This window comes from Caloenas nicobarica, chromosome 5 (assembly GCF_036013445.1).
Source record: "Caloenas nicobarica isolate bCalNic1 chromosome 5, bCalNic1.hap1, whole genome shotgun sequence".
In the NCBI taxonomy this organism is placed as follows: Eukaryota; Metazoa; Chordata; class Aves; order Columbiformes; family Columbidae; genus Caloenas; species Caloenas nicobarica.
Window position 1 is genome coordinate 10,029,444 of NC_088249.1, and position 26,317 is coordinate 10,055,760.

The 26,317-nt window shown below is 37.2% G+C and overlaps 1 protein-coding gene across 1 annotated transcript in view; it reads right to left on the bottom strand.

Annotated features, from left to right (window-relative positions):
* The window catches only part of TDRD9 (tudor domain containing 9), an 81,048-nt gene that overhangs the window by 28,860 nt on the left and 25,871 nt on the right, over positions 1 to 26,317 (bottom strand). The window contains 12 exon segments of the mRNA XM_065635711.1: positions 265 to 396; positions 782 to 879; positions 2,856 to 2,960; positions 3,575 to 3,632; positions 4,302 to 4,386; positions 4,534 to 4,588; positions 9,162 to 9,202; positions 10,782 to 10,909; positions 17,480 to 17,644; positions 21,241 to 21,321; positions 23,096 to 23,218; positions 25,752 to 25,973. Of these exon segments, the coding sequence (XP_065491783.1) occupies positions 265 to 396; positions 782 to 879; positions 2,856 to 2,960; positions 3,575 to 3,632; positions 4,302 to 4,386; positions 4,534 to 4,588; positions 9,162 to 9,202; positions 10,782 to 10,909; positions 17,480 to 17,644; positions 21,241 to 21,321; positions 23,096 to 23,218; positions 25,752 to 25,973 (1,293 nt within the window).

The following is a 26,317-nucleotide window of genomic DNA, read 5'->3' on the forward strand; positions in this document are numbered from 1 at the left end:
CTATTGTTTCTCACCACAGACACTAGTTCACTAACAGTACCAATACTCCCTGATGAAATTATAATCCTGTTTTAACAATGTAACTGCAGAATTTATGCTGAAGAGGATAGTAAACAAATAACTGTCAAATATGAGAAAAGATTCTCTAGACACAGTTCCCACTTCAGATTCCAGTTAAGGCTACTACTGCCTTAAATATCAAGGAAAACTCTTCTACAGTGCATTTTTACTACCTTTATTTTACCACATTAAAGGTATGCCTACCTCTTTCAGCTGAAGTATAGTGCGTTCAATGTCACGTATGCTGGGTGGAGAAAGAGCTGTTGCCAGCAAGGCTTTTGGTGCCCCCATATCAAGCTTCTTTATTTTTAAGACCGTAGCTCCCAATGGACAACGCTGAAGGGAAGACAATGTTATTGTTACTTTCCCTCCATGGGAAATGTGACAAAATCTTTTATATGAAAAATAAGTTACAAGTTTACAATTTAGTAACACTTAAAATGAATTTTGTGCAACTCAGAATATTTTTCTTTTGAACAGATTGCTTATTTCTAGTTCACGCTCATTCTGCTGCTATAATGCATCTCTCCTCTGTGAAGAAAACTATGTGGATTGGTCTTTGTCAACTATTTATCAACTTGAATTCTATTCAGTGTCACAGTTATTAGTAACTAACCAAGTCATACACTGTCTTGAGGAAAAATAAAACTTATTTTTATTGTCTCTGCTATGACTATATACATTAAAAAAAAAAAATCTTAATGTTCCCCAAAAGTCTTACCAGTATCTCAGGTACTGACTTCTCTGGAATAAAGTCTGTCCAGAACTCCTTGTGTACGAGCCTGTAACAATACCCTTTGGAAACACGTCCAGCACGACCTTCACATAAAAGAACAAATCACCAGTTTGCAAACTGTCCAGGTTTCAGGCTGTTCAAAAAACATCCATGTACAAGCCTTCTGGGCAGCTGAGCAGCACATGACAGCTAATGCTGCAGGCTGACCAGTATTCTGCTGTCTTGATGCTGACAGGCCCACTGGAGACATTCTCTCTATCCTCTCCTACATAAGGATCAGATGAAATAATTTTGCTTCCATAGCAGCCGGAACTAACAAAATAGTTACTTAAGTATTTCAACCAAATATTCCTTTAACGTAACTCCCCTTGAATCAGCATCCATCTTTCTCAGTTGAAAAGATATGACAAACATTGTACTAACATACACTTCCTCAAAACCAGGAAAAGGCAATTCCTACCAAATATAAATTTAATATTGATAAATACATCAATGCAAGTTTTAGCATATCCCCAAACTGAAGATTCTACATGCAGAGTAAATACAATTTGCATTTGCATTTCTTCACACAATAAATACACTTCAATTTCCTACTTGACTCTATGGCTAGCAAAAAATCTTCTCTATAAACAACTTTTAAGATACCGTGATGAAGTGCATAACATCTTTATGATTTACTATTTATAGGAAACACACTGATTCAGAAAGCCTATCTGGAGGTCCACAGTGGAGCAGAGATCCACCTGCATCCCATAGAGGACCCCACACTGAAGCAGGTGGATGCCCGAAGGAGGCTGTGACCCCATGGGGAAGCTCACACTGGAGCAGGTTCCTGGCAGGACCTTCAGCCCATGGAGAGAAGAGCCCACACTGGAGCAGGTTTGTGGGCAGGACTTGTGACCCTGTGGGGGACACACGCTGGAGCAGCCTGTTCCTGAAGGACTGCATCCCACGGAAGGGACCCACGCTGGAGCAGTTTGTAAAGAACGGCAGCATGTGGGCAGGACCCACATTGGAGAAGCTCATGGAGAACTGTCTCCTGTGGGAGGGACCCTACGCTGGTGCAGGGGAAGAGAGTGAGGAGGAAGGAGCGGCAGAGACAACGTGTGATGAACTGACCACAACCCCCATTCCCTGTGCTGCTCTGGGAGAGGTATAAAAACTGGGAGTGAAGTTGAGGATGGGAAGAAAGGAGGGGTGGGGAGAAGGTGTTTTTAAGATTTGGTTTTATTTCTCATTACCCTCTTCTGATTTGATTGGTAATAAATTAAATTATTTTCCTTAAATTGAGCCTGTTTCACCTGTGATGGTAACTGGAGAATGATCTCTCCCTGTCCTTACCTTGACTCACGAGTGTTTCGTAATTTTTCTCCCCCATTCACCTGAGGAAGGGGGAGTGACAGAGCGGCTTGGTGGCACCTGGAGTCCTACCAATGACAACCCACCACAAGCTGTAATTCTGAAGTTCTCATAATATTTAAAAACTAGGATACTTTTATAGCTAAAAGATGTCACTGTTGTTTAGTACTCTTTTTGAATCAAAGTAAAAGATTTTGCTATTTGAGAGTACCATCTGACTAAAAGAGCTGATATGAAATCTTATTTACCCTTTGGTACAAACGCTGGTCTACACTAGAAACTGCTGTAGATATTTCAACTGATTTAAGAATGACAAATAGACATGAAACTTTCTTTTACTTCTGAAACTCACTCATAGTTAAATATCTAGCACTACCTACCTCCCCTTTTTAAAAACAACTCGATAAAAAAATTACTGTTAAATAAGAAAGAAACCTCATAAGTTTTATGGTCCATGAATTTTGTATTTTAATAAAATACAAAATGTTCATCTGGAAAAATACTTGAACAAAATAAAACATTCAGGCATAATTCTTTAATCACATTTTAATATCCTGACATGGTAAGGAATGACGTTTTTGTCTAAACTATTAATGCAAAAATAATCTATGTTTTTACTGTTATAAAATGAAAAGTAACACAGAATTCTCCATGAAGGTTAGCTTCTAAAATTCCTTTCCATTATCTATTTTCATCTTACCTTTTCTTTGATTACAGTTTATTTTAGATGCCCAGCAAAGTCTCAGACTTTGGTAATTAGTTTCCTCATCACAAACCAAAGTTCTAGTTAAGCAGAAATCTATCACTGCAATTAAGAAAAAAAAAATCTAGTATTGTTACAGGACAATTTATCCTCATGGCATTGGAAAAAAATACTGGTTGATTTTGTATTATCAGAAAAGGAAAGTTTCAATTATTTGAAAACCTATAAGGAGAATACAAGATCTATAAACGACCAGACACACAACACTCTGAATACTTGCAAAACTGCAAATGGTTTTTAACATAAGTATAACAAACAGTTAGTGAAGATGACAAGCATTAAAAAGTAATAATTTCTGCATTTAGACATTCTATATCAGAATTTGCTTAATCTGATGCAATTGTTTTAAAATATAGTTAGAATGTGAAGAAGAAGCTTAAGGTGCTTATGATATGAGGTCTGATTCTGCTTGTTACTGCATTTAATTTTTTTTCCCCCCTCCAATAAAGATTAGAATCAACACCTCACTCAATAGCTCTACTCTTTGTTCGTATATTTGGATTTAAAACTGTTCCTGTTGTAAAAGAATCCAATAACTGTCAAAATCAAACTCCAACAGGAATGTTTTGTAAAACTCTGACACGTTATGGAGGTTTAGGCTGGCACAACTGAGGAAAACACTACAAATACAGTGTATCCACAATCAGATTACTTACCATACTTAACATCTGGAACTGTTACAGAGCTCTCAGCTATGTTTGTAGATAAAATAATCTGAGTTTAAGGAAAAAAAAAGCAACAAATGAATAAAGAAAATATTACATTAATGTTTCTACATGAAAAATCCAACTTGCTATGAAGAAATATAAATGTAATGGCAACACAGTACTTCTGCTCTGCACATAAAAAAGCAATACAACACAAGAAAACATGTATTTTCATTTCCTAAGATCAGAAAAGCATAATAAAGTAGAATAGTATATGACAATATAGAGGAAGAAGAGAAATATTTCCTTATGCCTTCATCGTAACAAAACATCACACTATGAGCAGTGATAAAGAAAACCAAGACACTAGTCAAAATGTGGGGTACAAAGCAGGTGAGAGACCCCCCCATTGCTTTGCCAAGCGGTGCCCCAGGAGCACACCACCCTCATGCAGGTGCAAGAATTGACATGCATGAACTATTCAGAAAGAGAAAAATAATTTAAGGACAATTTCCTGTTATTGCACTTCTTTTGAGGTCTAAACATCAGTTAAAGCAACAGCTTGGCAAGAAAGACAATCAGTTTACATCTCGAAAAAACAAAACTGCTTTGCCCTCACACAACAGTTTGAGCTGGCAGTGCTAACATGAATTTATACACATTATTATTTGCTATTATTACTCTAGCAAAAGGTTTCACACACTTAATAAAAAAGTAATGATGCAATAGTATTTACTTTTCTGTAGCCAGGAACTGTAGCCAAAAAGACATTACTTTGTTCCTCTAATGTCACATGTGAGTGAAGTGGGTACACTTGCCACCTAAAGAAAATATATTAGTGAAATATTTACTGATGAAAGAACATAAAAATTAATTACACCTCTGTGCTAAATCATATTATGTACTCATACAGTTGAAGTATTCATGTTAAAGTTTAATCAACCTGAAACAAATGCCGTCTAACTTACCTTTTGTTAAACATATTTGAGAGACGTGAGTGCATGTTGGTTATTTCATTCATACCTAGGAAAAAAGTAATCAAGAGACTGTTTTCATTTTAGTAATCACTAATAATTCTAAAACCAACTCTCACATCTGTTTGAATTCTTAATTGACTCTCATTATTACCTCCTTTTAACCATATAATAAAACAGCAGAAGAGTTAAATAGTAAATGTAATAATGAGTTACTGAAACACTGAGTCATTCATTTTCCGAGAGTAATTTTGCATAATTTTACACTTCCTAAAGTGAAGTGGCAATATCAGGCCATCTGCCAGTGTCCCATTATTAGGCCTTGTTTCAGTTCCTTATAACTGATAACACTCACCACATGTGGAATGTCTGGTTTAAGATAAATTTGGGTATTTCAAACAAAACATTCTGCTTTGAAAAGCAGGGCCAAGAGGAAAGAAATAAAGCTAGCTATTTCTGCCTTAGCCATCTTCCCTTTAACAGTTCCAGTGCCTGTTCTCTGGGGCATGGATATCATATCTGCCAGGGGAGATCTTACAATTACGGGATTTTTGCTGTCTTCCTAAATGCCTCTACAGGCATAAGCCTTTCTGAGAAGCCTATTTTACTTCTTACTGAGACTGCAATTCCGAAAGCCTCTTTTTCAGAAATCTGTCCAACACTGGGCTTCTCTGGTTGGATATTAAAAATGAAATTACTCTGTAACTGCAATACAGGATTACTGCAATTTTCAATGAAGCTAAATGTAGTTTGAGCACCTGGATGTGAAAGTTCCTGACCTCTTTAGATTACTGTTACTTCAGAAGTGAGAAAGAAGGAAGGAAGACAAATGCAAGTGGAGGAAGAGAAATACCTTCAGCAAAGATGAGAAGAAAAATTTAAATAAAAAATGAGAGAAGATATGGATATGTGATGGGCTGGAAATCACAGTCGAGTTAAGGTAAGCAAGGAAAAAGGGCTAGAAAGGAAGAAACCAAGGCAAGGAAAAACAGATTCAACCAGAAACCCACATGGTGATTACATAAGGTTGGCTGGGAAAAGAATGTGCAGGAGAACGTGGAGATTAGTCAGCTATTTGAGTTATAAAGACTGAAACTGGAAAATTAGGGGAGGTGACTATAGGTAAAAGAAAAAAAAAGAAGTCAGGGTTGTGGGGAGAACAGGTGAGTAGGAGGAAGAAAAAAAAAATGGTGGAGTAGCCAGGGGGAGACTAAAAAGTTTCAGAGATGCGCTTTGTGTGAGGCCACTACAGGGGAAAGCAATGTCATTAGAACCTATAAGGGACAGCCAGGAACCCTAATTTACATCATGGCTCAAGTGAAGTAAGAGTACTTGAGAATGCAAGTAACAGGCCAGATAAACTAATGACTAGCACAATAACTAAACAATTAACAAAGCTCTAAGCAAAACAACTTCAGCACTATAGGGAAAAACTTGCAGACTGGGCAACACAAAACCAGTGCCACTCCTAAAACACATCGGTTCACGAACTAGAGCCTGTAATCGAAGATACACAGAACACCAGAACACCATGAGATGGTCCGTTTGGACACAGCCTGCCAGACATACTTGATCCCACGCAGTCAACTGTCTCACTGTCTCGTGCTTCCCACTTGCCATACTGCCTGGTTACATATCTGAGTAAGACACAAAGGCTTGACTCCAATTTATGTTTAAAAACAAAAGAAGTGTGATCTGTGATTAGTAGAAGCAGATGCTACATAACCAATATTAATAGTAATTATTAAACAGTCTAGTAATTACTGACTAGACACAGCAGGCAGTATCTGCTGCCCAGTTCTGGAAGGGACAAGAGTTGACCATGACACCTACAGAACAAAAGGCTGCCACCAGGAGAGATGCAACTTGGAATGAAAAAGTAACTAGTAACAAAATCTGGCAAACATACCAAGACAATAAGGAGCATGGGGCATGGAGAAGTAAAATAGAAAATACAAAACAGACAAGGAGATTGCCGCGAGTAGAACAGATAAAAGCTTTGGATAGCAAGAGCAGAATCCCTTTAAAAGAAAACCCTAAAGCGGGGGTATCAAACTCATTTTCACCGAGGGCCACATCAGCCTCGCGGTTGACTTCAAAGGGCCGAATGTAATTTTAGGGCTGTATAAATGTAACTATTCCTACTCCTGAGTTTGACATCCCTGCCCTAAAGCTTTAAGCCATGCAATTTCTGCCATCAGCAAGTCCATGTGAAGCACAGAAATCACACCATCCCCATCTTCTACAGGCTCCTGAGGCAGGATGACAACCCACTGTTGCTTTCATTTAGCCCTTCAGCTAGTCTGGCTGTTACATAGTTGAAGGTGTTGCTCAGTGATCATTCAGTCAACACGGTCTTTTTCCAATCTGTTTTTTAAAAGGTCTAAAGAATTATACATCAACGTATATGCTCAAGAAACACTAAGGTTGCCATGTAAAGCACTGAAACTAAAAAATGCCAGAATTAAGATTGGTTATGTAAACCTAATGCAGCTCACTGGGAACATATTTATCCTCTTTTCAGGTTACCTGTCCCTGCTTCCACTGCCTGTGCATTTCCTTCTCGCCCTTTAGTTCTACCAGCATGCCTCAACTCAGACACGCCGGCCTCTTGCCTCCCTCTCCTGATTTCTTACACCTGGGGACTGAGAGTTCTTGTGCTCGATGGAAAGCGTCCTTAAAGATCTGCCAGCTCTGTTCTGCTCCCTTATCCCAGATTTTTATCTATAAAGAATCAGACTCAGTAACACAAACAAAAAAATTAAGCACTGAACAAGACAGGCAATTACAACAGGAAGGGAAAACATGGCACGCTACGAGACAGCTGAAGCTGCTCTGCGAAAGTGGACTCTGCCCCATCACCGAGTCCCACATAGGCAGTGAGCAATGTCACTCAACAGTACTGCTCAGCACAACACTGCTCCTTCTGGCTCCTGATGCCTACTAAGCTTGAAATGTCAATGAGAGTGCTATTGCAAATGTACAAAATGCTATGTAATCGTAAGCACTCAAAAAATCTAGGCATCTCAAAACACTGTCCTAAATGCGGAGGTTATTTTTACCCAAATCTGTCTCAGCTGCCTTCTTGTAAACTGAGGGCTCTCTTCCCCTTTTCTCCAGTTCTGTATAAAGATTATTTGTGAAGAAAATGCCAAGAGGTATTTGCTAATCCTGTGTTCAAGATCAGTCTTGAGTATCCAGTTATAAAGCAGGCCAAAGTCAAACACTGAACAACAACACCAGTAAAAACCAAAACCTGAGTACCTGTTCATTCAGAAAGCACTATCTACACAGGTTTTCATAAATCTATCAAATGTATTTAAAGAAAAATTTTCATTCTATCAGTTGCAGTTTTAAGCCGTCAGGGGTAGCACCACAGAGGCAAAACAAAACCAAAATAACACCAAAACCCACAACCAACCAACACCTCAAAGTGAAAGACAAAAAAAGATTTGGGAATTGGAAGTGATAAAGAGTAATTTCAGCCTGAAACAGAGACTCAGAGGGGCTGAGGAAGTCCGAAAGCACACCACACAAACACCAGTGTGAGAGGCCAGAGGCAACAGAGATCATCACCCTACTTTATTGATGGCAAACCAGAAAGGGTCCTACATTGACATGGTGAAATAATTTATTCTACCCATTGATTTCATAGAGAGGGTAACTCTTTAGAAAGGCAGCTCTAACACCTTTTAGCTGGTGAGGAGCACCCACTTCTGAAAGCTACTGGGAAGTTCAGTATATTTTTGTGCTACGTTTCCAGCATGAGTGCTGGCGTGTCTACTGCTGAGCTCAACACAGCAGGGAAATGACAGTCAGAAAGATTTTACATGGAGTTAGAAAGTCCTGGTAGGGACTTACTATGACCTTACTATGTCCAAGGAAACAGCTGCTCCTGACTCCAAGCTGGCTTTTCAATGTTTTCAACTAGCAAAATTTCACATCCATGAGGTAAAAGAATATGTGAAAGCACCAGGTAATGGGTTTGTGACACTGGGGAAACTTAGGCTTCAGCCTAGTTAAACAAAAATTATTGCATGATTGTTTTGGTAGTCATTCTTACTTGAACCGCTTACTAAATTTTAGAGGCAGTGTAAGATAACCTAGGTTTACTGTTCAAAGACGACCAAAACCATATATAATCAGTTATCTGATCACTGTGTACTATGTTGCCCTGTGTGCTTTTGAGCATTCCTACTACACCAACCAATGTACATGGAAAGAAAAAAAGTGAATTTTAACTTTTACTACAATAATTTAAATAAAATCCAGGGAAGAGACTACACTATATGCAGATAAAAAAACATCTCTAAAAGAATCCTAGGAACTTAATGCAATATTTAATAACTAATTTAAAAAATTGAGCGACTGAATTTCTGTGGATTAACTGTAGAATTAATTTTATTACTGTAACTTCATTTCTCAAACATAGAAAGTCTTTCTTTTTGACTCACCGGTCTTTCAATTATTGCCACATTTAAACATGTTTGCAAGAAAAATACTTCAATAGACGAACAAACCCTAGTTGAATACATGTTCACTAAATCCTTAGAAGAAGCACCAGAAAAAGGCTTGTTAGATGACAAATAAGGAAAAAGAAAATTATTAAGACATATACTCACCTGGTAAAAATACCAGCACAGTTCCACGTTCTGATGTAACACTCAAGTTTTTTTCCCCCCTAACAAGAATATGCAGTGTCATTAGTTTTACAATCTTTGCCTACTATATTACCCCAAGATATTTTATTTTGAAAGAACATGCAGAACTGCACATTTTTGTAACATGTATTATTTAAACTTCCTGAAGAAATTGAATTCAAAACACTATTCACAACTATGCTTTCTGAAAAACACAGTATATAAAAATAGGAACTAGATCATTAGGTTTAGTTTTGTCTTCAAAATTATGCCAAAACAGAAACATTCTAATTTACTGATGAAATTAATCAAAATTAGGTTACCAAAGATCTTAATATGAACAGGTGGTTTAGTACTGCAGAATCCTGTGCAAACTTATTCAGTAATTTCTCAAGTATATGTAATACTTTTGTATTCTAAAAATATCACTAGACACCTATAACAAAAGCCAGCATGTAAGAAAACTAGCCACTATCGAGAACTACAGGTTGTGACAGTAACTGATGTCTCTAAGTTTATCTGTCACAAGTTAAGACGCTAAAATCACCTCAACATAATATAGAACTGATATCTTTGGTAGTAATATACTACTTTTTTTTCATGCATCTTGAAAGTCTCTACTCTCAAACTACATAATGAACAGAAAGTATAATTTTAAATTGGATGTTCATAACAGTGGATGTTTGCAATAGGCCTTCTGGTATTTGAAAGCTGAAATGCTAATACCTTCACTTTTCCTTATAAGATGTAGCTTATTAGTAAAAGGTGGTTTAATTTGGCTATTCTAAACTACAGTAAAACAGCTTAATTGAAAAGATAAAAAGAAATAATCAAGAAAAAAGCTCAGTCACTATACATTTTTAAAAATAAGTTAGTGCCAAATTTGTTGTATTTATGTACCTCCATCAACACTTTTACTTCAGTGGTTCACTTGATAACTGCTCAGGTGAGCTTAAGTAATGCTTTCTTAAAATTTCAAAGTTTATATAAGACTAAGTTTGGAAAAAAAAAAATGGTTACAAAACAAAATTATTTCTTCAGTATGCATTTATAAATTATCAGAATATATGGGAACAAAAACCATTCCTAAAGTAAATATGCACTCAGTGTTGGACCAAAGTTGTATCTGAAAATGTAAAGCTGCTTCTACTAAACATCAATTTGCAAAACACAGAGACTAACACAAATTAATATTTACTTATTTCAAAAGACAGTAAGGCATCAGTACAAAACAGCCAGTGAAAATTAATGTCTACTTTATATTCTTTTTTCATGGCTTAACGTATGTTTTAGTTTAGTACAAAACAGTACTTCTGGTTTTATTCTTCATATAAATAATGTTCAGCTCTGGTCTGCAGTACAGAATCTAGTTTCCATATGACATGGTTGGCTTGAGCAGTCACTTACACTCCAGGGCATAAAGTGTATTTCAAGAACACCAGGCATTCAGTAAAATGTAGAAGCAGTCTTAGCACGACTAGCCTGAGTAGAAATCACATGAATATATAAAATAAAAGCAGAGATGCTCACCGCTAAGAACTATAATACATGGGCTGCTGCTGTTCCTTAATCAGTGTCTCGTTTCCCCCAAAAAACACTGACTTGAGACCTTGAACTGTATCTTACCTATTGTTCTTCATCTCCAACTCATCAAATGACTGAATCAAAGACACAGCTACGTCATACATTTCTCTTGCTATCTGTGGCTCCTCAATTCTTCGAGAAGGAAGCTGTGTGGAGAAGAAAGTATTGAGGTTAACACAGTGTAACAGTCTAAAAGACTGTAGATCATGTACATGTGTTGATTTGTCTGTCAAGTGCTTTTCAGTTAAAACTGACCCAGCACAGAAGCTGTACAAAGGAGTAACTTAATTTGGAGCATTCATTACCTTCTAAATAGACATTTCCCTTCAAGCATCCTTACCCTTCCAATGCTAAAGAAACACTTCTGATGTTTACCTGCTTCAGATACGCACCAGCCCACACTCCATCCCCTGAGGTTTGCAGGACACACTCCTGATCCAGCAGCGTTAAGCAGGGGAGACGAACCACAACCCACAGGAACAGGATAACAAGGTGAGGGGTTTGTATAAGGCAGCACAATCCTTCTCTCAGGTGCTATAATGCAGGTATCTACCTAATTCCCAAATAACTCATGTACCTTCTCATTTAAATTGTCTCTGCATTTAATGGATCTTGAGTTTCAGGTCATACCCTGTCAAAGGACTATGGTTCTGTTGTACACAATATAACTGTGATGAGTCATATCTACACAATTTTCTAGTATTCTGATACAAACTCAAAGCTTTAATATTTAAGAGCACAAACCACCAAGTCTTCAGAGCAAAACATAAGAACTTATCCACCTTTCAGTTTTAAAAAGAAAAAGCACAGTGAACTAGAAATATTCTCAGAGTGGTCTATAGTATTACACATTTTCTCCTTGTAGGAAAAATGGCTTTTGATCAATGCTCACTCTTCATTCTCAGGGTTTCTCCTCATTCTAGTGGAAACTCTTTACTGGACTTCCATAGTTTAACCCCAGCCAGCAACTAAGCACCACACAGCTGCTCACTCACCCTCCTATCTCTCACTTTTCTAGAACTGTATTACAGTGTAATCTGCCCTCTACACACTTCACATGATTAGAAATCCTACAGTCAAACTGTGCTTCTGCCCCTCATGTTATGCCTTTCAAGTTCTCTCCTCTGCCCTCCCTCCACCCTCAAGTGAAATATTTTATTTACTTTTATGTTGAAATCTAACAGTTTAAATCAACCAAGCTCTTCCCAAGAAAAACAACAGGTTCAAGCAATCAGCTTCTGCATTCTTTCTCTGCAGGTTGTGTGTGTATGCTTTAAGATATCATGTATTTTCTCACTAACAAACCTCCATTTTCACATTTATGCTCAACCAAGTATTTCTCCTAGCCTATCAGTTTCATTTACCTACTGCTTGATACACTAAAATAGTATTTTAGCATTCAAATATATCTTTATTTAGGCTTGGACTTCCCATTTGACTTTTAAGCAACAGTACTAAAATTCAAGTGACAGTGAAAACAGAGCATTTGTGCTTTAACTGTAACACTCCATAAGAACTGGACTGCATGATAACAATAAAAATGCAGTAGGCAGTATTAATTGGTAAATACATGCAGATAAATACCAATATAACATAAGTTACCACTGTAGCCAGGGACATTTAACAAGGATATAAAATGTAGGGAAAAAGCCACTCCTGGAAAGAAACTCAAAATGGAAGCTGAATGGCCAAGAATAATACTTAAAGGATTCCACACACAAAACTAAGATACTCCAGGTTTCCCTGTAAAAGTAGCAGAACCTATTTACCGGTTGTCCATATTTCACAGGGCTTTGATTTTAATCGAGCACAAAATTAAGAATACACATTTATTCCAATTCAGTTATCATATAAGCAAAATAACATTCCGCAGAAGTTTTCAATGAACAAAAAAAGCAACTGAAAAACATACGGATAAAGTTGGAATGCATCATATGTGTAATGATAATAGTCTAATTCATCTAATGTGCCCTTCAGTTCTCTGAAGTGAAATAAAAATCCAATAAGACAATGTAAACCTATGCATCCCAGTTTACAAACTTTGGATACAAGCAGATGGTGTATTGGTTGAAAATAATGAACCACTGGAACAGCTACTTTGGTCATGAGAAAATAGCTATGTTCCAATGCAATGCTGCTGAAAGGCAAAAAGGACTCCGGGATTAATCAGGAAAGGTTATTCTGAGAGTGCAATGTGTTCGTGACACTGTATAAACCTGCCCCTCACTTTCAAGTGGCTCAGGTCTTGTCAAAGTTTTCAGCAGGCATACTTGAAGTAAAAGAACTCTTGAAGTCAACAGGTACTCAGTTTGTCATGCTGGGAGACCAATGGGAAATGACAACGCATCTGCAATTCTTACCAGGTTTTAAGGGGATCAGTGAAAACTCAAACAGATGCAAATTATGACCACTTTGATGACCAGAAGAATGAAGAGACTATTTTGTATAAGGAGAATAGCAAAGACTTACCTATTCTAACAAAACAAAGGGAAAGCCAGAAAGAGGTATTACTGCTACCTAAAAACCTATCAAACAATAAATAAGAATGTGGAAGTAAAAGTATTTTAAGTTAAAACAAAACAAAACACTCAAACTCCTCAGTGTTGGCTCTAATCTCTCACAGTCTCCCAAGGTGTTCTTGGGAGGAAAGGCAGCAGGAAGCAGAAGAGTCCAATCACTTGCTCCTTTCCCAGCTCCAGCACTGGGGCTGCATATCCACATCAAGGTTCAGTACCAAGACTGTTGTAACATGATCTGAAATCCTTTGCCTGCAACTGTGCACATTTGACCTAAGAGAGGTGTTAAAGAGAAACCACAGAAAACTGAACTGTCTGAACTAACTATTAAGATGAAGTTATTTTGGTATCAGTTTCCCTTTCTGAAGCAGCTTACAATGGAATCACAAAACCACCACTGCCAGCGTTAATGTGGCAACGGTGATTTGGAGCCACTTTTGCTACCGAAACCTCAGTCCTCGGCTTTCCAACCCTTTCCAGAACAGCCAATTTTTAACATCATGTCAACCCTAGGTCGCCTTGGTGTCTGCAGAAAGACTCCTTTCTGACAAACGTGAGAAATAATCCCACTTTGTTCTGGCAGACAATGGATTGGAAGATTAAAAAAAGCCATCAGTAAGAACTTGGCAGTACTCTTTCCACTTCTCTGACCCCTTGAATCAACCAGCCAGAAAGACTTCCCAGGTATACACCACTGTGAATCCCAGAGCTTAACTGCATTTTACATCCACTACAATAATGCTTTTCCAATGAAGCTTGATTAGTCCATAAGAAACCACACACAATGTTCCAGCAGTTTGGGTAAGCAGTACTTTTTTTTTTTTCTCACAATGCATATGATAAGCTAAGGAATTTACCTTTTCTGGGCTGCTTGAACATAAGATTTTTGGTTTTAGATTATCCCTGCTTAAGTAACTGTCAAATTTGTCTTTTCAATTTTGTTACCAATCATACCTTTAGTATTCTTTAACATTACAAGGCTGCCACATCACTCCTAATAAAAAGCAGTGATGTGACAAACAGCAATTCCAAAAGCCCAGTCTGAGCTGACTGAAATAATACAACATAACCAGAATACCTTTTGACAGCAGCTCATTACCTTTCATCTGGACTCTGACTTCAGTTCTAGGGATTTGAAGGAGGTTTTACATTTGCAAGCCAAAAACGAGACTCTCTTTTTTGTCTTAGGCAAGAAGTAGAGACTTGGGATTTCACAGATCTACTGCCAAAGACAAACATCTAGACTTCCTAATGGCTTACATTTTAAAAATCTGCTCACAGAATTAACTAGTGATCCAATTAAATATCCAGAACAATGTGCTTACAAAGTCCATTATGCCAAAAGAAAAACACCTATTTTTTATAAACTTATACTCAAAAATTAAGCAGCAGCACCTATAAATGACCTAATATCTGGGCATGGGTAAGCCAGTGCTACACTGAAGAGTTTCTCCCTTCCTTCTTATTTTTATTTTTTTCCTACAAATGAAGCAATTCAAGTGGAAAGCTTTATTTTTGATTCAGCTACATGTCTATCTAGCTATAGCAAAGGGTTTACTGCAAACAGGCATACAGAAGGAAAAAGTAGTGACTGGTATTTCTATTCATCTTCCAAATCACAACTGATATCAGTGAATACCTCAATTATCCATGTCAGAACTATTCAAAGAAAATTTTTCTTTTCAAGCATAGTTTTAAAACATTATCACCTATAGAAATGAGTGACATGGTCAAGACAAGAGCTCTGCAGGATTTGTAAAGTAATTGTATATTTATACAGTAACATTCAATTATTTCAGCGTTTTTGGAGAAGGGCCAAAGTTTCATAACTCACAGCAAACAAGTCAGTTACAAAGGACTAAACTGATTCCAATCAAGATGCTTTAAAGAACAAATTATGATTTATGTCATCGGATTTTATAGTTAATAATTTTAAAATCAAAATGAAGCTTGGAAAAATTCTGTTTATCTAAAAAGCGAAGACTTAACTTTTGTATTCTTTTATGTGAATTTTATAGGCTTTTATAGGCAAAAATAAAAGATTAAGAACCAAACCCTGAAGCCTGTACCTCGGGCAGCTATCTAACCAATTTTTATTTTAGCATGATGAAAGATGTGCCTCTGCTTCCATATGGCAGTATGAACTCACTAACTGTCTTAACACTCAGGCTCTGCTTTCATTTTTACTAGGTTGTTACATAAATCTTCTTAGACCTTCCATGTTTTTTTAAAGTCTTTTTAAAATAAAGCTACTATTCAGAGAAAATCTCCTTGCATAGCACTGTAAGAAACAAGATGCGAGACCAAACGTTAGGGCTTTCTAATTCAATTTCTTCTTCTTTTTTCATACATTTGAAAAAGAAAAATCAAGAGCACTTATTTGTACCTTTGGGCAACAACAGAAGCACATAAGTTCTTGGACAATCATATTCTTCTACTAAACAATCGAATGGCTACTGCTAGGACAACATGACAAAGAAAATGATGAAAACTTAAAAAAAAAGCTAAATGCTCATATACACAAAGAAAATAAAAAATACAAAAGGGCATAAGCACTGAAAGCAGTTCCTTTTGTTCATGATCTTTGAGGTGAAAGGTGTGGCCGTTGACATTCAGCTCAAAGCACAGCTATGACAAACACAACTTGATTGAACTAGACTCCTTACTGAATTTCTTAGTTATCTTTTTGTTGTCATCTATCATCAAAATCTTTTACAAAACTCATATATTACATAATCTCCTCCATATTTTCTATCTGAGCTGCCATACTTACGTATTAAAACTGACGAGCCAAGTGCTACATGCATTTAGTTTATTTTTTGGCTCCATTAAAACTTTAATAGTTTACAGCCTTTTATTTTAGCTTGCCTGTGTTCAGAGATAACCAATGCCTGCGCCGTGTGCAGCATGAACAATTATCTTCCTCTGGGCTTCCCATAAACTACATGTTTGTTTTATTTCTCTTTTAATTTCTGCAGAATTGAGCGATGAAACCAAAGGAATAACATTATGTTCACATACTGCATCCTCTTTTCTTCATTGTATTAACATTATAACAGTGTTCTGAATTACCAAAATTGACCAGTTATTACTCACATGCCCCAGTTATTTTTAGAGTGGTTGTCACTACTAAAGCCTCAGTGCATTTGTTCTGCTTTGCTTTAACCTGTTTATCTTGCCTAGGACCATAAGACTGAAAGAGTTCAGACACTCAAGTAAATTCCTACGCAACTGTTTTGCAACTGCAAAACAAACTCCTCTTATAAAACCACAGACACCAGATTAATTCGAACTTACATTTATTCCTTCATTATCTGTCATCTGTGCAGATACATGCTGTACAACAGCATGTGGGGAGCTCTACAAACAAATATACTGCACAGTTTATAAGCTAAAGATTGACACAGCAACTCAATCTTCGACATTACCACCCTCCTTAGGCATGGGAGCAGCAATTCTCCAGTGTAGCCACACAGGCTGCTAAGTGGCCTCCAGGGATTTGGTGAAAATCTATTATTCTAACATATTTTCATTACTCAAAATTATGTATTTGCCACAGTGGCCTATGCAGCTACAACAGAAATGTGTTCAAAACTACTGCAGAACAGCTCTGGGACTATTAAAAAAAAAAAAAGGAAAAAATAGGAAACATGTGAGTTGTAGCTGATAGAGAAGCCAACCTGGTAACACCAAACTTCTAATTGTGCTTCTTTTCTGATGACTTTCTGTTCATTTCCTACCTCTTTCTGCCTTTTTTACATAACAGCAACATGAACCAACCAAGGAAATATTCCCCGAGTTTGCCAGTTGTATTCACAGAGGTCTATAAACCATCATATGTAACCTTCTGCACAGACTTTTACATTGTTCATCTTGGATGGAAACTACCAAACAAATGGCACATACTGCCTAAAATTCCCAACCCTTTTCATTCCATTTCTGTTACATGAAAGAAAAACTAGGCTGCTGGTAAGGACACTCCTGTTTTATCATCACACAGGGTGTTACAAAAAGACGGACTAAATTCCAAAGATACAGGGATTTCAAATTGGGTCCAACTTTTTGAAACACCCTGTACATTAATTCTTACCTAGAGTTGTAATATAAAACTGGTTATTTTTACTTTTATTACACAGCTTTCAATTGACTATTCCAATCTCTTTCTTACTATGTCTGAAGAAATAGTTATATTTACAATACCTGGAAATGCACATAGTACTTTAAATCATCAAGATAATATTCTTCAATTTCATAAGGTTTGCCTTCCACCTTAAACACACAGGCTGGATTCAGACCGTTATGAACTGGAAGTGCAAAGTAATCCGCAAGTTCTTCACAGTTGATGGAAGCAGACATCAATATTATCTGTTAAAAATAGCACAGCAAATGTAAAACATTAATTTTAACACAAAATGCCATGTTACACTGGAATTTCCACTTATTCTTTATGCTGAAATAGTCTAATTCAGTTACTACAAGTACATATCCTAGTAGGCACCTTTAAGACAATCTAAGCTAAATGCTTAAGATTCCATAGGTAGTGCTGGAGAAAGGTAAGCACCGCACCTGCAGAACAGATCAGACCAAATGGCTAGAGTAGACAATGTGAAAAACTTTTTCATGTGGTAAAAGTTCCACCCAAAACCATATAGTACTCTTCTTTAAGCTTATGATCTCTATCTGGTCCTGAAAAGAAAAAAAAATGTATACGCTAATATTTTCAAGTCCAGTTATACTAGTTAGATTAGATATCAGTGCCTTTAACTCCTTCAAAAGATGGGCTTACTCCTTTAAGAGCAGTAACTGTAATTATAGCCTAGCCTTAAAAATGTTACTATAATGATTCCGAAATATGTCAAATTTTCTCTCACTTTCAATTATTTTATGCAACCTAAAACTCTCAAGGATCACACTAAGCTACTTGCTCTGTTTGCCGACTCTACCAAGAATCCTAACCTGTATTCACCAAACCGAAGGAGGAAAAAAAAAAAAAAAAAATTACATTTGTTATATGGTGACCTTTTCTTTCAATTATTAAGAAATTCAACATTTACAGCTTTGTTGTCTTCTCTCCAGTTAAACAGCATATGTGCAGAATGGTGGGAGAAGAATGAAAGAAACTAGTGGCTATGGCTATTTACCCTCTAATCCCTCTATTTGGAGTGCTGGAATGCGCTCCAACTGCTTAACACAGCGAGCTGGAATAAACTAGAGAGCTTCACCGTGAAAAGGACAAAGAGCCAAGAAGTTATAATGAGATGTGTAGTGTTCAGCTCCTTTATCTTCAGGACTCCTGAGCCACTCTAAGCAGTACTTGTACACTGGGACACAGTCAGTCCTTTTTTGCACTCCTGACACCTTGCATGAATTCAAAACCAGAATGAAATAAAGCACCCTAAACCCACTCCCCTCCCTCTCCCCCCTAAAAATAAAAAAGAATGAAATACTAGAGCATCTACTTTATGAATTGACAGGCAGGCAAGATAATGAAGTGGGCATTGTACCACTGTGCTCAGCTCCAAAGCATATGTGAAGGCACAAGGAATACATGCAGAGGGCACACTAAATCATCAAGTCATTTAACAAGATCTGGGAAGGAGGAGAAATCTGAAAGGATGTAATTCTGCAAATATGTTATGAAACCTGTCCCACCACAGCACAAACTGCCTCATGGCTCAGTAGATTGTGACTCACCTATGCTAGGAAAATAGGCTAAATGTAACCTTGTCTGAAGGCTATTGAAACAAAATCCAATCAAAGTTACCCTAACTGCGGTTACGGGCAAGGAATACTAAATTACCTCTTATTTTAGACTATTTGTAATTTGCACTCCATAACCTGCATGGAGTCCTTCCAAACTAGAAGGAAAAGTACAAGTTCCTAAGAGCGTGCCTGAAGGATCACATAGTAAACCAAGAGTTTGATTTACTCCCAAAGTAGAAATTCAATGGGCATGTATCCCCAGCAATGGCAGAGGAACACACTGGAATGGAAAGTAATTAAACCAGACAGCTCCTAAGATCAAGCACTCCACCACCACTCATGCAGCATCAATGTCTAAAGCCCCACCGTATCATACCAAAAATATGCACGAGAACAACTTCTCACTTCAGTTGTCCCTGAATGCCAATTTGCTAGAATCTCTACAAACAGCCTTAGAACAGCCAATCAAATGTCTGCTCTGTGATCGAAAAGCAATAATCTGCACCAGCCGTCTGCCAGAAAACTCAGTATAGTCTGTAGGTAAACCACAACAAGCAGGTCTTGTCCTCCGTATGTCAGAGTCACTCTTGCCGTCCTCTTAGTTGGTGCAATGTTCAATCACCTGCAGCTTCTGTGGTCTGCAATGTCTAGATTAGGGGACGAACACCTCATGTGTATTTCATATCACCCTGAATTATAAATACTTCCCCCTCCCCAAACAGGCCTCCTTATACCCTTTTGTTTCATGGATCCAGGGGAGCGTGGTGGAGAATCTTGCATTTTCTAAATGAATTTGCCACAGTTTTTCAAAAGGGGCTGAAAAGGGATGAGGTAGGAAACACTGGACTTAATGTATAAATTCAAACCGAATTACCTATTCCACTCTGCTAAAATCCAGCAATTGAGATCAAGAGGTCACCCCTCCCCACCACAAAAAATTCAAAGAGACACACCCCTCTCCCCCCCCAAATGTAAGACTGTCAGATTTATACAGCATGAATTTGTCATCTGAACAAACAACTGCAGAGAGAGATATAAAGGAGAGAAAGTTTTCCAGTGACAGTTTTGAGAGATTTAATCAGAATCATGAGAAAAAAATATTTCAGGAACCTATAAAAGAAAAATGTTTCCTAACAGAAAATATGATAGGACCTGTAGGGATTCATGCCATTGCCAACAACCAGATAATCAGCATGAAGGGCAAACTCTTCACAAATGGAGTATGATCAAAATATTTGCTACTCTCGGCAGGCAGAGCCAAGTGCTAGGAAAGGCTGAATAGCTTCACACTACTGTGTATGAATTTAAAGACAAGCGAGTTTTCTTATTGGCAAGAAAAGGGATAAAAAGTAGAAGACGTGAAACGCACAGACATACCCTATGCCAACTGGAAGGGCACTTCCAGCAGGTGAGAGCATGCTGCAAATACCTAAAGACCAAATTATGTGAATTTGAATCAATGTGGTGGTTTGAACAGAAGAAAACAGATTCCCTTCCAATAGGAAGAAAAACAACCAACATAGATTCAGGTTACATCTGTTTTGATGAGAACAGTTTGCATTAACTGAAAAATTAACTGAAGCAGTTAAGAGATACATACGGTCTCACAAAATTTCCACACTCCCAAATAGCTGCACAGGAATATACCTAGTTACCCTAACTCTGTCATCTGTATTTCATTTCCTGCAATTCAAGATTCGATTTGTTTGACAACACAAAGACTAAATATGTCATGCTAAATCTTCACAGCTCTGCTTTAGTACAAAGCACAATTACCTAATACACAGAGAAAAATCTCAGCCACGTTTTACTACCAGTTCTGCCTAGAAATTACAATACAGCATTTCTGGCTTTTGCTGTTTTTCCAAATACATTGTCCCATTTAAAAAAAAGCTCAGTATTTCGAAGAGTTAATGCTACCATACATATTTAACCAAGGATAAGTACTGCCCTCAATACGTAATTCTAGCCAAATATCCATCTTGCATTTTTTAGCCTTAAGCAGACTTTAGAAACTAATGCATTCTAACATGAGGAAAAAAAAAACCAACAAAACAGTCTCTCAGAACACATTATAGCAGCCAGGAGAAGAATGCCCTTTAGCTTGCTTCTTATGAAAAGCAATAAAGTAAATAATATTTTAGTAAAAAATAATGACACATTTTGAAGTAGGTTCTTTAAAACATGGCCTTTGTAGATCAAACACTTGTAAAAATTCATTCTTGCAAGAAAAAGGATCAGAATATATTTGAACCTACCTTTACGGATCGTGAATTTGTACGCAACAGTTTACGGATCACCAAGAGCAAGAAATCCATTTCTTCTGTACGCTCATGTACCTGGAAGACATTTTCCACAATTATTTTTCGTTAATTCATGCGCTTCTTTTTGACAATATCTTCCTTTGATACTCGATTTCATGCTCTATTTTCCTAACTTGGCATAATAATACAGTTTCATAGAAGAAAATGCACTTTTAAGACTATGCATATTAATCACATTTTAAAATCTCAACACAGCTTTTCAAATGACTACAGCACACTTTGTGAAAATCATATGCCACTATTAAGTCATTAAAATTGTAGAATGAGTAGAAAACCAGTTGTTAGCTCTAGCCACTAGTTCTACTAGAGCTGACAGTAACAGCTGAGGTGATCCTGCAGATGGGTAAGTCAACTGTACTGGTAAGATCATAAATGATCCAGGCAGGGACTAAGTCAGCTTGTCTAACAGTTAAGCAAATTGAATTGACTCCCTATGTTCCCAATGGCTTCTAGCTATGATCAAAATACACAATTGCTTTCCAAAACATTGTTTTCCACCCAATTCTTTATATATCCTAGCATCTGACTTTTCTGGTTGGTCCTTGCAGTTCACTAAATACTTCTCAACATTAGTGACGATGATCATAAACCATTTTTAAATTATTAATTTAAGTACATTAAGTGCAGCAGCTTTTTACAGAGCTTAACATTCAAAGATCAACATTCATCCGCTGTAATTAGCATAAAGACATACTTATATTCAATACTGCCCCAATACAAAAAAGATTTAGCTAGGGCAGTTTTCAGGCTGACAGCAAGACTTTGCTGTGACAAGTCACAATTTTCAGACTTAGGATTGCTTTGGTATGTTCCTAAACAGCTGCAGTATTCTAACAGGGCTGAGACCTGCAATAAGAATGGAGAACATCTGGTTGCTAAAGGGAGATTTTGGGTTATTTTTGTCTGTTTGAGTGAAGTCCTGAAGTTTCTTACTACAGAAGTGCAACTATTCGCTTAATATTTTCCAGTTTTTCGATGTGCCATGCAGTGATGACAGCCTTCATTATTACAATAATGGTCTAAGGGTATACCAAGTACTGTCTCCCTTCCTCTCATATACCCAAGAATCAAAGTCACTCTCAGTTACAATACTGTTACAGAATAAGAATTAAAACCAGCATTAAAAAAAAAAAAGTCCTCTTCTGTGCCACTACATCTCACGATTTAGTCCTACACTTTACATGTGATTTACACTCAGTTTTCGAAAGCACAGTTTCACATCTGACTATATTTAACGGTCAAATACTGTTTACCTCAGAAAATAAGCATAAAACCACAAAAATATACAAATCACAAATCGTACTAGTATATTTTCTTTAGCTTTTTAGCGAAGTGACAGCAGTAATGACGAATCCACATGAGTGGACTGTAAATCCATCCAGAAGACAGAGAATTTTCAGAGGGCTATTTTATTTTTCAGGACATCCCTGTAGAGTAAAGACTCTAAGGGCAGTAACATCCAAGAGAGTAAAAACCAGGTGCCTCCTCCTCATAGGCGTACTCAGAAATGTTCTTGGAATCCAGGCAGTGGATCTTCAGAAACATTTCAAGGTGTTCACAACAAAGGCCAAGCACTGTCAAATATCCCCCTCTCCTCCTTCAGTTCTAAACTTCATTGCTCAAAGGAACATCAGGACAGGCCTATTTAAAGAGGTGTTAGCTGAGACAACTTACACAAAGCATCATTACAAGTAGATGTCTGCATTTTTCTTTCTCTAGCATGGTAAGAGAGACAAAGAAGAAGAAGGTTCTCTTAATACGAAATTTAAATTTATTTCCACCAACTTACTTCATCAATGAAAATGTGTGTGAATTCAGTTAGGCTTTTGGCACAAACTACTTTCTCAAGAAGAACTCCAGTTGTCATGTACAGCAACCTTGTCTCCTTTGTGGAAATGTTCTCTAAACTTACCTAATACAATGAGGAAAATATAGATGTGAACAGACAGTTAGTGTATTTACAGGAATGATGCATCTGAAAGAACTCCAAAATGAAATATAGTATACACCCATGAGAATTATTCATTCAAACTTGTAAAAGACTGTACAAATGTGTTTTTAAAGCCCAGAATCAGTTAACTCATGAAGCAAATGTTTTCTTTGGGAGAAATTAAAAAACCCCCACAAGTTTATTTTATAAAGGATCAAAATTTCTTGCTGGGGACTCTAGCCTGAGAACTCTTCAAAGATTTCTAAAGGTACATAGGTGGATCCTTCCACTAAGATTTTGCCAAGGCATAATTTGCTTATTGGACAGGAGAAAAGCAAAGAGGTATAAGATATCATCAAGACCCCAGCAACTTATCCCTGAAAGCTCTACAATCCTACATTCAACAATGGATTTATGATCTCTAAAATACTTCTGTAACTTTAGCTGTCTCAGGTACTGTGTACCTCGGCAGGCAGGCAGGACCATGACCATCTTTTCACCTTCCACACTGAAGAGAGCCTAGAGCAAACAAGTTGCTACATGCAGGGACAGGAGTTGGACTCTATGCTCTTTGTGGGTCCCTTCCAACTCAGGACATTCTATAACTGTTCAACTTCTATTTCTGCGCAGTTCACACAGGTACTTGTAAAACAAGCACCACACATCCACATACACTGTCCTGAAGAGGGTTTGGAAGCACATCACTGTTTAAGATCTTTATGACTCATTACATTACACTAGTGAATCAATTTAGCAGTTTTTTATGACTAGGTATCAAGTCATATAAAGTCATATAAAACACTTCATTTAGAACCTACTTCTGAAAAAAACAACATATATAATCCACGGTAGTTCTACAAAGCAATAACTGGAAGTTATTAATAGCAACTTAGTTAAGAACTGAGATAATGTCAGATCATAATTCCCACATAGTTATCTAGAATGTTGACCTCTCAGAACTGAAATTTCTTTAGTAAGAGATTGAGCATAAAGAATAGTTTTAATTCATCTTCCAATCTTCCTGTGGAAAACTTAAACTTCAGAGCAGTCTAAAAACAAGGCGGGCAGGGGGGGGTGCAAAAAAATTTTTCCTATTACACCATTCGTTAAAGATATATCAAAAGAAACTGCTAATATTTGATATTTAGACAAAGAAGAGCATTCAGTAGGGATGACAATAAAGATCCTTTTGATGCAAAAATGAAGCCGATGTATCTGTGTAGCCCTGTAAGGTGGTATCACTATTACTATTATAGTAACAAGCCATAAGCTTTGTCGGGAGGTTGCAAGCCTCAGGACTAAGGGATGTCAGGTCTGCTCTCTCTGAACTTTTCTCAATCCGCCTCTACCTTTGCTTTACTTGGTCTGTGACAGCAATTTACTGCAATGTAAACAGGCCTGGTATAGTAGCAGAGGCCTTGGGAAGTGGAGAGACAGGATGCGGAGCAGAAGAAAACAGACATGGGATAACAGATGAGACAGGAACTTGACACTGTAGACCCCATGAGACGAACAACTCTGTAATGTTCAGTTAAAAATAAAAACCCCCTTAAACCTGGACAAAATTGGTTTTATAGGTAACAATGAGAAAGCATCTAACATATATAAATGGTCCCATATGCAGTACATTTGGATGCAACCTGGAGCTGCAAACTAGTGAAGAAAAAGAAAGATGTAAATGCATGTCAGCAAACATATAAACATGACCTTAAGTGGAAGAAAGAAAGGAAGAAACAACAAGAAAAAGAATGGAAAGGAAGAACCAACATACATTCCTCCCAGCAAAGGACTCCAGCAGCAGACAACTCTCCATAACCATCCTCCCAACACCAGTGTGAACCCACCAGTCTCAGGACCCAGAGAAGCTGGTCCAGAGACAGCTACTGTCAAGCCACCAGTGAAAGGATGATCACAGCAGTTCACTGTGGTTACTGGCAGAGAGCTGATTAAAGCACCGGTAGCTGTGTCAAAAGATGAAAGTGGCATCAACTTTAAAAATGGAGGGAGAGACCTGAGTTTCAAGCTGAGTTTGACAAAATTAAAGCAGGAGGTAAAATTATGAGGAATAATTAGTTCAAGTTTTGCACATGTTAAGAAAAAAAGGCCAGGACATTCACAAAGCAATCTGACCATAAATGCACAGAAGTTTGGACACAGCTGACAGGTAAATGTAAAGCCAAACAAATCAAGTATGTTAATTAAAGATTTTAGAAGAAAAGTGACAGAATACAGTTCTCCTGCAACAAATTAAATGATTAATATGAGTCCAATTATCAGAATGCAGACAATTAAGTATTTCTATTGGAATCTCCCTAGCATTTATAGTTGTTCAATGTTAAAAGCTAAAACATTTAATTATGAATGTTTAATAGGAGACAGCTAGAAACGTGGAATTCCACTTTAAAAGCAGATTGTCTAACATATCTTCAGTATACTACCTATGCTTAAAAGTAATCAAGAAAGAAGATACAGTGTTTTTTAATGCATTTTTAAATACAATTCAATTTTCTTATACCTGGTATCCTACAAGTCCACCGAGTGTCCATGATCGTTCCTTGCTAATCCACCTGGCAATGCTGCTGGCACCAATTTTCCGAGGCTGGGTAACAGCAATGTTGCAGTAGATAGACCGCTGAATGCAATAATCCAAAATATATTGTGGAATCTGTGTACTCTTACCACTGCCAGTTGCTCCTTGTACAATCACAACTGAATTGTTTTCTATCAGAGACACTATCTGAAACCATTTTTCAAGAAAACTCATAAGTCTACAAAACAACTCAAAACAGACTTCAAAATAAATATTTGAAATATCAATAGCTTCCCAGGCCATATATAGAAAAATGTTTTACCGAGATTTGATTTTTTTTCTATCATCCACTAGGCATCTGTAGATAACTGGACTCCTAAAACACATTAGAAGGCCACAGAAAAGAACATGGCCACACATTCACCTACGTATTTTACATGAATACCTATAAACAGCAAGTATAAAAGCAATGCTTCTTCCTCTAAGAATTTTTATACAATGGTTTTGTACAATGAACAAAGGTTTTCTACAATGATTAAAACAGAAACAGA